This window comes from Triplophysa rosa, linkage group LG19, assembly GCF_024868665.1.
Source record: "Triplophysa rosa linkage group LG19, Trosa_1v2, whole genome shotgun sequence".
Classification (NCBI taxonomy): domain Eukaryota; kingdom Metazoa; phylum Chordata; class Actinopteri; order Cypriniformes; family Nemacheilidae; genus Triplophysa; species Triplophysa rosa.
The window spans coordinates 11,468,806-11,484,175 of record NC_079908.1 but is presented as its reverse complement, the minus strand read 5'-3'; the positions used below and the strand labels follow the sequence as shown (position 1 = coordinate 11,484,175).

The 15,370-nt window shown below is 37.5% G+C and overlaps 1 protein-coding gene across 1 annotated transcript in view; it reads right to left on the bottom strand.

The window, feature by feature from the left end:
• Window positions 1-862: 862 nt before the first annotated feature.
• Window positions 863-15,370, bottom strand: part of cnksr2b (connector enhancer of kinase suppressor of Ras 2b) — a 33,430-nt gene continuing 18,922 nt past the window's right edge. The window contains 17 exon segments of the mRNA XM_057359711.1: window positions 863-1,803; window positions 1,909-2,108; window positions 4,994-5,504; window positions 7,239-7,342; window positions 8,033-8,100; window positions 8,478-8,549; window positions 8,656-8,729; window positions 8,829-9,004; window positions 9,126-9,177; window positions 9,283-9,491; window positions 10,081-10,170; window positions 10,515-10,705; window positions 11,184-11,317; window positions 12,153-12,299; window positions 12,862-12,930; window positions 13,101-13,160; window positions 14,194-14,313. Of these exon segments, the coding sequence (XP_057215694.1) occupies window positions 1,753-1,803; window positions 1,909-2,108; window positions 4,994-5,504; window positions 7,239-7,342; window positions 8,033-8,100; window positions 8,478-8,549; window positions 8,656-8,729; window positions 8,829-9,004; window positions 9,126-9,177; window positions 9,283-9,491; window positions 10,081-10,170; window positions 10,515-10,705; window positions 11,184-11,317; window positions 12,153-12,299; window positions 12,862-12,930; window positions 13,101-13,160; window positions 14,194-14,313 (2,328 nt within the window). The 3' untranslated portion in view covers window positions 863-1,752.

Sequence of the window (15,370 nt, the reverse complement as noted above, 5' to 3'; positions counted from 1 at the left end):
CCTCTTGTGACTGTAGGGTTATAGCGCACGTTCAATAAAAAACATCTGATAAACAGAAATCACCTGCGCAGTTTTCAGCGCACGGGATGTTCGGAGCATGCCTTTAAACATGGTTTAAACATTTAACAGAACAATTATAAGGTATTACGTATTGTTTTTGTTCAATTCACGCCACAACGTCCATTAAATGTGGTATTGATATGACACATGACATGTCCTACCTAAAACATACACAGTAGTATTGTAGGCTACCGTGTCCAATATGGAAATAGTCATAGATCACAAAAGCAAGTTCTTATTTGTTGTCATTATGTTTTTAAGGGCAAGAAATGCCTGATGGACTGGACAGAATTACCACCATTCTTCAACATCTTCTTTTGTGTTCTGCATAAGAAATGAAGTCTTACAGGCTTGAAATGACAAGAGGATGAGTAAATGATGACAGATGATTTCTATTTTGGGTGAACGATCCCTTTAAGATGTTTGTGGGTATGTGCAGTAGTAGATCACTGTTATCTAAGCTCTAAATCTAAGCAATCATTGAATAAAGTACAGCCCAGCTGTCATCATACCAATCTTTAAGTGCTGTACGCATGCCTTTATGCTGTGTTGATTTATCTATTCTAGAACAGGCCACACAAGGCATGACTCAAAGATCATGTGACACATGACTTATTTTAATAACCAGCTGGACAATGCTTTATTGCATTTTTGCATGGCTTAGTGCATGGTTTGTCAAATGGGCAGGACAAAATACCTGAACTTATTTTGGCATATAAATATGAATCAAATCTTTTAAACACAAAGATATTGAGTTATACTTGCACTATATTATGCAGTAACTCAAAACATTAAAATAATGTCAAAACATCAAACAATTTATTGATAAAATTACTTTTTGGAGATACTAGAACACTGGTGCTTTCACACAAAAGTTTCATTTTGTTAAAGATCTTTTAGGAGCACATTAAAAGGGATTTACACTTGCAGTTATCTTAAGATACCACAGTTTAGCTTACAAAACAATGTACAAACATCTCAATAAATATCATGCTTACAAAAATAGACAATAATAGTGTTAAACGAATTAATCATTTTAGTTCAACATTATTGCAAGTACCTTGCCGCTCAACATGGGGTATTTTCATAGCTGGAGTGCAGATGGTCAGAATATTACAACATAAATTATATACATTACAACAGAACAGTGCTTTCAACACAGAGACACACAATTACTGTATCCTGTCAGTTCTTCTCTTTCAGTCATAATAACATTTACCATTGAAAAATGTTGGTTTGAATGAACTTGGAATTAATGCTCTCAGTCAGTTAAGACCAATAAAACAAACATCACATACAGAAAATCTATTAACCGGACAATGGTCATGCAAATCAGAATTATAAAATAATTGATATCAGTAGTTTAGTTCTTTCCCTGTCTTTTGAGACACTACAGTAAGGTAGAGTTCATTGGAAGTGCAGTTATTTGGCCTTGGGTGGAAGCCGTCAAGTTTATATGAGTCAATAATACAAACACAAATAATTCAGGCGTTCGAAACAAAATAATGCCAATTTAGCATGTGCAATAAAAAAGTGCAACCAGAGGAAATTCATAAATGCAGGAACAGAGAAAAAGACAGAAAGAAGTAGATGTTTGGTACACTTTTTTAAAAGGAATATGTAAGCAAATGCATTAGTGGTTTTTGGCAGAAATGACTGGTGCTGTGCCCTGCTGTGTTCTTTTAACTCAGTTTAAACATCCCGATGAATGATCTTCGTCTCTGCCTCTTGAAGAGGAATGTCCTGTCAAAACAACACAAAATTAAAAAATGACGTGTTTTAAATTCTTTACACATATCTATGCATACACAATAAACAAGACCCCTCATCCTCTTTTGAAATCTATACCTTAAATGAGTTTTGAAGAATCCTCAGGCGGTGCAGTTTTTCATTGAGCAATGGATCGTTGGATCGACGGACGAATGATCTCTTGTACTCTAATCGAGAAGAGGACCTGTGCTCATTGACAGGTGATAGACTATTCCTCTCCAGAGCCCGGTACAAATCCACCAATGAGTCTGCCTGGTGCCTGCGCTCCCACTCTGGACCTACAGAGGGCATTGAAGAGTTCATATGTACAAATGAGATTCCAAATATGCCTACGATTAATAAATGTAATTTGAAAGACCAGCCGTAAATGTGGCAAAATGACAAGAGGGAATGTTAACACAAACTCCGTGATAAGGGCAGGGCCAATAAATCCGCCTACTTATTGGACTTTCAGTGACAGCTCTTCCTTTCTAAAATGAAAGTGTGTGGGCAGTTTTAACAGTATGCAAATACATGCAAATACAGATCCACACTAATATTCACTCACATACACAATGAATAGTATTCAGTTCGTAGTTTACCTTTTTTTACACCAAACCATAGCAAACGAATCAACTTCTACAGAATAATCTTGTAATCTTAATCTTAAAATAAAAGAGATGAAGAAAACCCCGAAGCCAAATTTCGTGTCTCTGTGAGAAGACATTTACATTGCTATACACAGTGTTGGGTGTAACTAGTTACTAAGTAATTAGTTACTGTAATTTAATTACCTTTCCCTTGAAAAAGTAAAGTAAGGGATTACTCAATTTTTTTCTGTAATTTAATTACAGTTACTTCTAATGTAATTAAACTAAATACTTTGTGTAATATATGTGTGTGTGCAAGGAATAGACATCAAAATTCAGAGTCTAACTTTAAAATCTGTGCTTTAATGTATAATTCTCACATTTGTAATACTTTGGTCAGTTAATAATACTACTTTATGTAGTTTTATATTCTAAATATTTAAATATTTTATTTGAATGAATAAAAGAGCCGTTTCATGTCTTTCTTTGAATTACTTAACAAATCAAGGTTGATATAGGATATAGAAAGTAATTAGTAATGAGTAATTAAATACTTTTCGGAGAAAGTAATTTGTACAGTAATCTAATTACACTATTGAATATGTAATTAGTAACTAGTAATTAATTACTTTTTCAGAGTAACTTGCCCAACACTGGCTATACATTTACATGCAGTTGACAGATGGTTTAATCCAAAGCGTCATACTGTATTTTTAAACAATATGCGTTTGAATTTATGACCTTTGTGTTACGAACGCAGTACTCTGCCATCTGAGACACAGAAGTGATTTAAAGGGATTCAAAAGGTGCTCATTGTGTTCTTTGGGCCGAAGTGTAGGTTGTAAGAAATGGTGAATGTGTGGAACAAGGGTTGTCCTGTTGGGGGAAGAGTTGTCACAATGGATTAGAAAGACTGCACATATGAGAGTGGTGAAGGTTTTAAGGGAGATGTGTATTCAGCTGTGTGAACCACTAATATGTTCTTCATCTGAGCTGGAGTACTGAAGCAAAAAAAACGCGTTCTCGCAACATCATTGTGCATAAATTGTGATCCCTTTTCACAGTAATACTTAGTTAAAGTTAAGTTACACTGAGAGTAACAATATTGTATAACCGACAAGTTATCAAGCCACCGTTGAATCTGATCAATATTATTCGTTTTTAGAAATGACTAGCATGCACAAAATTAATAACATATATCAATTCAAATAATGTAGTATGGTGCGCTATACAATAAGGCTTTAAGTTAATCAATTTGAACTATATACGGTAACTACTTAAACTATGTAATTCAATAAAATGATATAATCAACATACTGTACATGTTTTACATTTTCACACACTTTGAACATTAAACACAGAGCAGGCTTGGTCCCCTATTGGCATCAACCTAACATTTTACCTTTTAACAACTTCAAAATTGTTAAAACAATTCAGTTATTGCAAACCATTGTGCTATACAGCCGTTTAAAAAATTAAGAGTTTAAAAAATTTTTTTTTTAAATTTAATCAGTGTTTCTAGATGTAATGTGGCCATTCCAGTCAAGTGTCTGTTGAATTTCAACAAAATCAAAGCTCAGGAGTGACAAAGTCAACCAACAGCAATGTGAAAGACTGACAGCATGACAAGACACATAAAAACTGTGATGAAAATCAAGGTCATCAAATCAAAAAAACATATTTTTGAACTTTTCCAAATGTACAAATATTCTTGTTGTATTGCTTAAAAGTGAATATGAACGTGTTTTCTTTGCACTATTTAAGGTCTGAAAAAATCTCTTCAGTTTTCATTTTCTGCAAATAAATGCAAAAAGAAACTTTTTATTTTAAAATTTGGGAGAAATGTTTTTAGTAGTTCACAGAATGAAACAAAAAATATGATTTGACCTAATCACTATAAATAGTAAATTAATAAAAACTGAAAATAATTTTGAAATGGTCTCTTAATTTTTTCCGCGGCTGTATATTGCATAGTGCACATCTGCAATGTTTAGATGATTTTTATATATTGTGCACTGCAGCGTAGTCTAAATATGTGTGCAAAGGCAAGTTAGGCCTGTATACTGCATCTGCAGGGCGTGAGCAGCAATGACAGGCCTAGTGTAAAGCCAAACAGTTGGCCAACGATAAATATTACAAACTTGATCATTATGAAATCCAGTTTACATGAAGAAGTGTAAAACATTACATTCAACCAGTAATTAATTTACATGGGGTGAACCCAAAACCAAACATGTCGCTTTGAATTGCTTACTGATCTGGAATCAGTCAGACTTTCTAAATAGGAAGTGCTGTTTGTGCGCCTGTTTGTGCGCCTTTGTGTAACTCACATCAAGTTTAACAGATCTAATTTTAAACAGTGGGTGAGTAAGATTGATGTGATAAATAGGTTTTAAAGTGCATTTTCAAATTGAGTAAAACAAGCGCAGTGCCAAAATTTTACTGTAAGTGGTGCTGTTCATACAGATCTAACCCGTTAATACGGGCACAGATATATGTGCCAGTTCTGTTCCTCGTTAATAAGCACACAGAAATATGCACCGATCACAGACGCAGGATGTGTGAAACAAGCTGTAGGAGTTCTCAGTTCTAACCTGTGTCTCTGGCACGGCCCCTGCCCAGCTGGTAGTGCTGCGCGTCTGCGTGTTCGGCTGCGCAGGTGGCAGCGAGAATAGCGTGAAGACCACTGTCACGGGGCAAGGTAAAACTGCGATGCTTGCCCCCTCCTCCAATCCCTTCTCCTCCTCCAGCTGTGACGCGTTTCTGTATGGGTTGGGTGGGTGTAATGGGTAGTACGTAGCGCTCTGGAGGAAAGCCATGCTGGGAGGGTAGTGTTGACTGGCGACGGAGCTCTACAGGCACGGATCGGTTTGGATCGATGAACACGGCATCATCCAGAGGCAGGGTCTGCAGGAAATGAAGGCCGGAGCTGGTGAGGGGCGTCTCAATGAGGTCCTGCCACGATCGCCGCTGACTGGCAGACTTGCGGCCAGGTGAGCTTGCACTGCTTATGCTGCCCCCTTGTGTCTCAGAGTGTGGGGAGCGGGACTGGACGGTCTCTGTGGAGGGTGGGCGGATGTGTTTGGGCTCTTGGAATGGACTTGGCTGTAACAGAGAGTGGGTTGAGTGAAATAATAAGACTGGAATAAGAGAACCGGGGACTAGTTGTCACAAGGGCTATACAGTACAGTATTTCAGTAAGCATACATCTTTGAATTTTAAGTGTTTTATTGTTATTTCTAATTGTAGTTTTGAGAATTTAAGTTTGGAAAGATTGAAAAATCTTTGATCAAAATATCTGTTGGCAGAAAAAGGGCTAGGGCCTCTTCTATTCTCTATATACACAACCTCCCTATAGGCCCTATCATTGAGTCACATGGCTTTTCATTTCACTGCTATGCTGACGACACCCAGATCTTCCTCTCTTTCCATCCAGAGGATACCTCAGCAGCTACACGCATTGCAGTCTGTCTGGAAGATATCTCCATCTGGATGAAATACCACCACCTCCAGCTCAACCCGTCTAAAACTGAACTGCTTGTCTTTCCAGCTCGTCCAGCGGTCCTTTGCTATCCCTGGCTGGTTGAACAATCTTCACAATTCAATCCGATCAGCTACATCCCTCACATCCTTCAAGAAACAACTAAAACTCATCTTTTTCAGCAACACCTGACAGGAACATGCTAACTTCTCCTTATACTGTATATAGCACTCACTTCTTCTATTGCTACCTCTACGACTAATGCTTCATTGCTTCCTCGCCTCTTGTAAGTCGCTTTGGATGAAAGCGTCTGCTAAATGCCTAAGTGTAAATGTAATAAAGGTTCATGCTTGTTTCCTTGTACATTTCATGAAGTGTATACATGTAAAATGCGAACCATCTCATTGATTATTGTTTCAGAATTTAAATGTGGCTGTTTAATAGACTATTTGATAACACTTTTCCCTTTGTCACAACTTACCCATTTCACAGAGTAAAAAGTATGACACACACGCACGCACGCACGCACGCACGCACACACACACACACACACAATTCTCCTTCTTAGGATTATGGGACCAGTGGGGTCAATTCACCTAAAGCCAAGGTATGGCAGACTCTCGTGAAGAGTCACACTGTACCTCGACATGATGGTCTCACATATATTGATTCATTCCTGACCCTATCATACTGTACATGCTGCTACTGCAGCACGCTTTAAATGATCTTTAGATGAACACATCGTATAGTTTAAAAACAAAAGGAAGCAGATCGGATATGTGATGTGAAAATTTAGAAGAGTGAGTTCGGCGAATTTGAACTTGCTTCGCGGCAGACTCAAAACTGTAAATCACAAGTTTTTCTCACTACACCACTTAAGCTGCTGATAAAGCGGTGTTGTTTTTACACTCTGTTCTGGGAGAGGAGCTGTATGACGCCCCAGTATGGGACTGGTTTGCGTCTCCTTAATAAAGATAATGAAGGGATGGAGCCAGGAGACCTCTTTAAAAAGTGCCCATGACTATGAATTTACAGCAGCCACAATCATCCCAAAAGTCTAAATAATGAATGTGTCCTTCAGTTCAATTCCCTCTGCGGCTTTACACCTCATTCTTCAACCCACTCTCTCTCTCTGCCCTTCTTTTGTCCTATCATGCCTTTCTGAATTATTCCACCTCATTCATTTCCTTTTGTCTTTCTTTTTTATTGAAATCATCCTCTGATCCAGAGCCTTTGTACAATATTTGTCATGAATAGCAATGCTGGCTATTAACTTTGAATTAAATTACATTATTCTCTAAATTTGAGTTTAAATTGAAGGAAAACTAAGGCAAAATGAAACAAAGAGCAAAACTTACAGATGTAGGATGTGGGTAGGTGTCATAGGGAGGTGGAGGGCTGTCTTGTTTGGTCATTGAGGTCATGTGATCAGCATCCTCATGGTCACTCTCACTCCAGTAGTCTGAGAAAAACACAACAAAGATCCATTAAACACAACTCAATTTTGACAGTCACGCAAAAATCATGGCCCATTTATTTGTATAATGACACATACGGCCGTGGAAAAATTAATAGACCATTTCAAAATGATTTTTAGTTTTTCTGAATTTACTATTTTAAGGTATGTGATTAGGTAAAATAATCATTTTTGTTTCATTCTGTGAACTACTAACAATGTTTCTCCCAAATTTCAAATAAAAATATTGAGGTTTGAGTTTGTTGCAATTCAACAGACACTGGACTGGAATGGCCACAATACATATAGAAATGCTGATTAAATGAAAATTTGGAATGCTCTGTTAATTTTTTTCTGTGGCTGTATACTGTATTTGTCCCTGACCACTTACATACTACACTGCTTTGTTCTTCTAATTTTAGCTCAAATCAACATTTTATCTCTATTTATTTATTTGGAAGATAGGGATGTAATAGGCAGGAAAATGTTCAGTCAAGCTGGTGATTATAATAAAATGAACCCCCTACAACTCACTCAGTCAGGGGTTACGCTTTGAATTTAAATGTCTGATACACACGTAGCATGTTATACTTCATATGCATATATTTATAGCACCTGCAGACAAGACCACACAAATTCAAAGCAGGAGAATAATTGATCTGACAAGTTTAGCGAGGCATGAAGGCATCTTCTCACCATGATCCTGTCGAATCCTTTTCTGCTCCGTGTGAGCCGTCGCTGCCATGTTCAGTCGACTGAGCCACCTGCGAGCACGCGTGAAAAAAGTAACAAAGGTAACTTTCGGAGCTCCTTATGTGGCTGAAAAACGCAGCTCAAAGATAAAAGAGCTGTTTGGGAATCACTAGCTTCGATCAGCTCAGGTAACATTAAATGATCAAATAAGCATGTGTGCTTGTTTTTTGAGGAACTAATGTTTACATTATTTTATGAAACCTTTTTTTACTTATATAGGCATGTTGTAGTGTCACTGTGCACCTGGCATCACCAAAAGAAATAGCAAAAATAATGATTATTTTCACACAGGTTTCCTGAGATGCATATTCTGCACAAATAGGAAAGAGTATTTTACAATAAATTAAAAAATATGAAATTCAGCTTCAATGTTTATTTTTGGTCTTACCTATTCATATCATCCACATTGTCTGCAGCAAAGTAAAAGCTCTTGATTTTAGGATGGCACGCCTTAAAAGCACTGCACACAATGAGATACAAACTCCATCAAAACATGCCTATCTCCGATCTGTAAGCTTCACCAAAAAGGCCAAACATCTTTTGAACTATTTCTGTTTATCACTCACAACTTTTTGCGACATTCATTGGCTTGGTCAATGTTAAACTCAGGTAGGCTGACAAACCCCTCTGCCTTCTCATCCTGAGAAGCAACACAGCAATGACAAATGCATTATGGGTAAACTGTAATTAAGAGGCTACGTTAAAATGTGTAATTGAACTTTTTGCTGTAGTTCTTCACCTCTTCATTGATGTACCAGTATAAACAGGCATCTTTCAGCACGACCCAGTACTTCTTCCATTTCTGGGAAAAGTAGCTTTTCGCATCTTTCTTCTTCCAGAGCCAGCCCTCACAGTCACCCTGACCCAAGTCCCTGCAGGAGATTCGCCGCTTACTGATGGAGGGCAGGGAACCAGCTGAGATGGAAAGCACACGTATATAAATGATAGGAGGCAGGATGGTATCAAAACAGCAAAGACTTAGTCATTTAGCCATATAATGAGTGATGAATGTATTGACATCACACAAAACATTTACCTCGTAATTTAGCTTTCTTTGACCGAGAGAGCATTGATGATCGATCGAATGTCTGAAAAACAGTAAATAGAGATAGAAAATGAAAACATTTATTGTTCCAAAACTATAACAAATATACTAACAGCTATAAATATTTTTCTAGATGCTGTCCACTCACAAGATAGACAGAAGAGGTTTCTGATGTGGGCGTGGCCAAAGAATCCTATTGCAGCATATCCATCTGAAGGGCAGGGACCAGGGCGTAGTGGGTGGGGCTACTACCTTTGTCATTCTTCCTTCTACTACGCCTACTGCTGCTGCGGCGTCCTGCGTGGTACTCTTCTGACCCCGCCTTGTCTTCGCTGACATATCGCATCAGGGAATTTTCTGTTAACAAAAGTGTGGGATTATGAAACCACGAAAGAGAATAAGCACGTTTTAATGTGATGTATCTTTAAAAATGCAAACGATTCAGTTTTGATTCTGCTTTCCTTAATAATGCAATGGGTAAAGTTGAAATCAAATTATTCAAAGCTCTCATGACCAAAGAATAATGCAGGAGAATATTGGGTTGCATATGTACAAATTGAAAATAAATACGGCCTGCATGTCTAAAGAAAGCATTTTGTCTGCTCCCACTCTTTTAGCAACTGAGACTGGTATTAGCCAATGAGAAGCCAGCATTTTTGGCAAACCTCTATTTCAGAGTTACCATGGTAATGCAAAACCCATAAAATCCCAAAATCTCAAACAAAGAGCCAAGAGATGCTGGCAAACAGATACAAGTACAAAACGAGGTAAACATATGACACAGGTGACAAGGCGATGAACTGAGAGCACTGGTTGAAGATTAAAGAATTGAGAATATGTCAAAGCTGAAGTGATGAAATAATTCAGGTTCAGCAAAACTAAAGGAAGAGAGATCAAAACAACAGCCCGCTCTCTCTCACACCCACCCACACACAAACACACACACCTCTTCTGATCTCTTTCTTCAGCTTGGCTGGGTCCTCATAGTCTCCCACCCAGTTATACTCCACAGGCATGGATATAGGTCTCAGTCGTCCTAGTAGACAAACACAGAGAGATCTAATGAAATGAAATCAAATAATACATTACAACATAATACACATAGCAGGACATCAAAAGAAACCATGTGGAATTGTTATGTTTTTCTTTTTGTCTATACACTTTTACAGTAAACTCAATTTAGATTATTTTGCACTCAATCTGTACCAAAGAATTGCTAAATAAAAAAGCAGACATAAGAAAATCCTTTTAGTTCTTACTGATCCGTGTTCACGAGAATGTTCTATCTTTTTATAATACAAAAGGCAAAACTGACCTGAGATCAGCATAAAAGCAAACTTTATCACTTAAGGAATGTATAAAGTATTTCAAAGCTTGTACCGTATGTGGGTGTGCTGTCTCTACGAACGGGTGGGGGACCTTGATTCTGATCATACTCGTAACAGTACAGGACCGCATCCTCGTCCAAAACGGGAAAATGCCGCCGGCATTCCTGATCCAGGAAGGAGTTGGGCGACTCGGTACCTTTAGCAGCATGCTGGTTATTGCCAGCCAAATTCGCCACGTCTTCTCTGCAATGATAAGAACAATATTTATTAATCCTCTAATATGCAGGAGAAGTCCATGTTTCATGCAATTTTTTCCTTTACTCGGCCTTATGTCACTCTAAATCTATAAGACTTTCTTTCATTTGCATGACATAAAAGAATATATTTTGAAGAACAACATTGGACCCCATTGACTTCCATGGTATGGACACAAAACCACTGACATTTCTCAAAATATCTCCTTTTAAGTCACACAGGTTTTGAATGTCATGAGGGTGAATAAATGATTACTTCATTTTTATTTTTGGATGAACTATCCTTTGAGTGGGGTATCCGGAAAAAGTTATGTGAGCATTGTTTAATATTTGGTTTATTGTTCAAATAACTAACGTTAAGAATGATTATTGTACATTTAATACTAAACAAGATGTTTCTTATCATTAAAATTTCCTTAAAAATTGTTGTTTTTGTCTTTTTTTCCTGTCTACTGTAAATATTGTACCTGGGTGTATATGGCTCATCTGGCGGAGGGGGGATGTAGAGATCCTGAAGGGCACAGCTGTCCCGTCTGGATGGGGTGCTGAGGGTACTGGAGTGTGTGGCCACGCTGCTGCTGGGGCTTGGAGGGATGATGGGCTGAAACCAGGCAAAAACCCTCAAATATCAGACCACTTGTCATTTCACTGCAGGTTAACATACACGTCTTTTTTAATGCATTCACTTTGGTAGTTTAATTTATAGAGCAGCTAGATTTGGGTCCAAAGACTAACCAATCGATCAAAATAGCATAAAGTTAACTTTGTACAACAAAAAACGGGTCCAAGAACGCATCTGGTACTCAAAACACAGTACTACAAAAACTAGGGGTGCTCCAGAAAGGGTGCTAACAAATTTGAAAAAGTGGATTCTTTCTTGAAAATGCAAAGATATTTCACATCCAGGCACCCACATAGATATATTTTGATATTTAAAAAGCCTTTATTTACAGGGCTACACTAAAAACACCAACGCGTATCGACCTTAACAGGCCTTCATCAGGGTGTCCTTTTTAAATTTCAAAATATCTATGCGAGTGCCTGGATGTGGAATATATCTTTGCATTTTAGGGGAAGAATCCACTTTTTCAAAGCATAAAGTAAACACTGCACAGTAAAGAATCGAAATCGACATTCCACATTGTACTCTCAGGTCACAGCAAAGCCTTCCGATGTGCCAGAGCATCAGAGAAGGAGATTTGGAAAGGATGGATAAGCACCAGATTAGAGTTAAAAAAAAAGATGAAAGTAAAAAGCGAGGTTGGTGGGTGGGGGAAGACTGGAGCGGAGATTTGCCATGCAATTTTGTTGGTCAAAGCCCCAAGGCTTGGGGAGGGGGGTTTAATGCTGCTAAAAAAAGAGCGCACAAAGATTGCGAGACTATTGCCACAGCGTATCATCAATTCATACGCATCGCTTATGCTGCACATGGGCACCTGCAGGGCGAGGGGCTTCCATCTCATGTTCTTCAGTAAGGCAGGGGCTGATGTAAGAGTGCTCTGGGGTCGTTTCTTCAGCGTGAGGGTCACCCCTGCTGGATTGCTACGCAAGGAGTTTACCAGGTTCTTTAGCTGCCAGCCCACCTACATGAGTCATATACAGAACACCTGTGTTAACAGTGCCGTAACACTACCAGACTAGAATTGAAGATTATGAGATTGCATGTTTAGAGCATAATCAGAAGGCATTCACAATGAATGTGACCATTATTTTTTAAGGTTTAATGTGACGTACTTGTCATCAACTATATTTTACATAGAAACTGAATCTTATAGACACATAGTGTACAAGAAGTATTACTAATGTACATCCCATAAAAAATTCTCAAATGTCAAGTTAAAGGCATAGTTCACCCAAAAATGAAAATTCTGTCATTTCGTATGGATACAAAAGCAATAGGTACAGCCCCTGTTCGGTTAAAGTCTAAACTTTTTTTGTGTTCTGCACAAGAAAGAAAGTTATACAGGTTTGAAATGACAAAATTGATAAAAAATTGGTAAATGATGACAGAATTTTCATTTTTGGGTGAACTGTGCCTTTAAAGCTGAAATCCATCATTTGTGTCTCTGAATAGCCTACATAAAAACTAAACACCTAAGAAAAGTATTTAGCTAAAGGATAAATTAAATTAACATATACACTCACCACTGTCTGATAATTTACTTGTATGACCTCATCACCGGCATGAATTTTTTTACAGCGGTCAGCTAGCGACTAAGAGAGAGAAAGAGAGAGAAATACCTATTGGTTTACACTTGGTAAAACACACTTGCTTCCCACAATTACTTGTGCTACAAATGTCAAACCGGCAGCTGATTCACCTAAAACATGTCACATATTGTATTTAGATTTATATTTATATTATAGTGAAAATTACGACTTACTCCCTCTGTAGTGCCCGTGATGACATGTAGGCCATCATAGGTTGACTTGATGTACATGCCCTGCGGCAAGGAGAAAAAACATTTTATAGCCATGGCTTGCAAATACGGGACACACAGCGAGAAAAAGTGTGCTGGCAGACATGTACAGTAAGCACAAATCCCCTATGACACATAGTTTTAAAAAGGGAGAGATGCAGGGAGATGAGGAGGGGGAGTGTGCCGTGTTTATTTTTATCTCAGACATTGAAAGTGCCAAATGTGCCTATATGTATTTGTGGAAATATAACGGCCTCTAGCTCACACCAACACAGCTACAGAATTCATCATTAAGCGTATGATGCGAGATGTGGGTGTGAATGGGTCAGTGCTATAAAAATAATTTTCGTATTTAGTATTTTAGTCTTGTTTACCAGTAAAAATATGTAAACATGCTTAAGACTTAAGAAGAACATGCATAAGACTTGATTTCAGAGAACACATTATGAATCATGTATATTAACATTAGCAAATTGTTTTTGCTTTACATTAGGGCTGTCAAACGATTAATCGTGATTAATCACATCCAGAATAAAAGTTTGTGTTTACATAATATATGTCTGTGTACTTTGCATATTTATTTTGTATTTATAAACACACACACACACACGTACATATTTAGGAAAATTTACATGTATTCATTTATATCTACCAATAATTTAAATTACATACCAATGTTTATTCATTTTTATATTTTTCTTAAATATACAGTATGCATGCATGTGTATGTCTTTAGAATACAAAAATAATATGCACAGTATACAGACACTCATTACATTTAATTATTGGGATTAATGTTTGACAGCCCTTCTTTAAATATCAGTAGATTTTGATTTATGCTTAAAACAAGAAAAACAGTTCCACGGTTCTATTGAACCATGTAAAATATAAGAATAAATGCAACATAAATATTGGTTTTAATTTGGTTAAAGATTTGATGTTCAGAATTGACTTTTTATGTTACTTCTTTGGTTGTGGATGTTAGATGTGCAATTATGACAGCATGAAGATTGAGAAATGAAAAAGAAAAGAGAAAATAAAGCCCGCTGATACCCACCAAGCCCTCAGTGGACCTTATGTTGTCCAGCTGCACCACTTCCAGATGGGCTGCCTGGGACACCATGGGGTCCGAAGAGAGAGAAATGATGTGGTCACACACTCCGGACAGTGTCTTACACTAAGAGAAAGAGACGGTTGGAAACCCAGTGAGAAAGTCATTTCTGATCAGAGTTAGTGTCATCATATATAACATCAGGGGGCCTTTTGAATTTCTGAGGGGGAACAAACACATTTGTCACTTTCCTACCAAAACGTAACACTGCGAAGAGTGTGGTATTCTATTTACAGAACAATTCATAGCTTTGCTAAACATGCATTTGCCTAACCCTACAAACCTTACTAGGGCTGTCAAATGATTAATCGCGATTAATCGCATCCAGAATAAAAGTTTGTGTTTACATAATATATGTCTATGTACTGTGCATATTAATTTTGTATTTATAAATACAAACACATACACATGAATACATATTTAGGAAATATTTACATATATTTATTTATTTTAACTAATAATTGAAATGATATATAAATGTTTATTTTTAGATTTTCCTTAAATATATGCATGTATGTGTATGTGTTAATAACTACAAAATTATTATGCACAGTACACAGATATATATTATGTAACACAAACTTTTATTCTGGATGCGATTAATCGCGATTAATCGTTTGACAGCCCTACTTAATACTGTAGCACATCATCTTTAAAATGTCACAGCTACCCCCAGCCACGCAACATTACCATGTTTCTAACATCCTGGTCATTAAAGGAGGCTCAGTAAAAGTTCAGCTGAAGTTTGAAGCAGGTGAAGCCACTCAATATGCTGATCTTCTCATTACATGTTCATTTCGTAAACACCATCTGCACTGAGACCGAACCTCGCCAGGGCGCACCACATTGGACAGTCGCATAATCTTACAGCATCGTTTTCTGGGACCCTGCTATCTTCTTTGAAATGATCCGTCCAATTATGATTCTCTCTCAGTCTGGTGCTTGTGATCTAATTGATGAAGGTGTTCTTGGTGTTATAAACACAAGTCTGTCACTCTCGGATGAAATGTGTCCCTGTCGTGGTATTTATAGCAGAAAGCCAGCTATACTCTGACTGACACCACAGCATGGGAAAAACTCTATGAATCAAATGCTAACCGTCTATAAGTCTCTTTTCAAGACT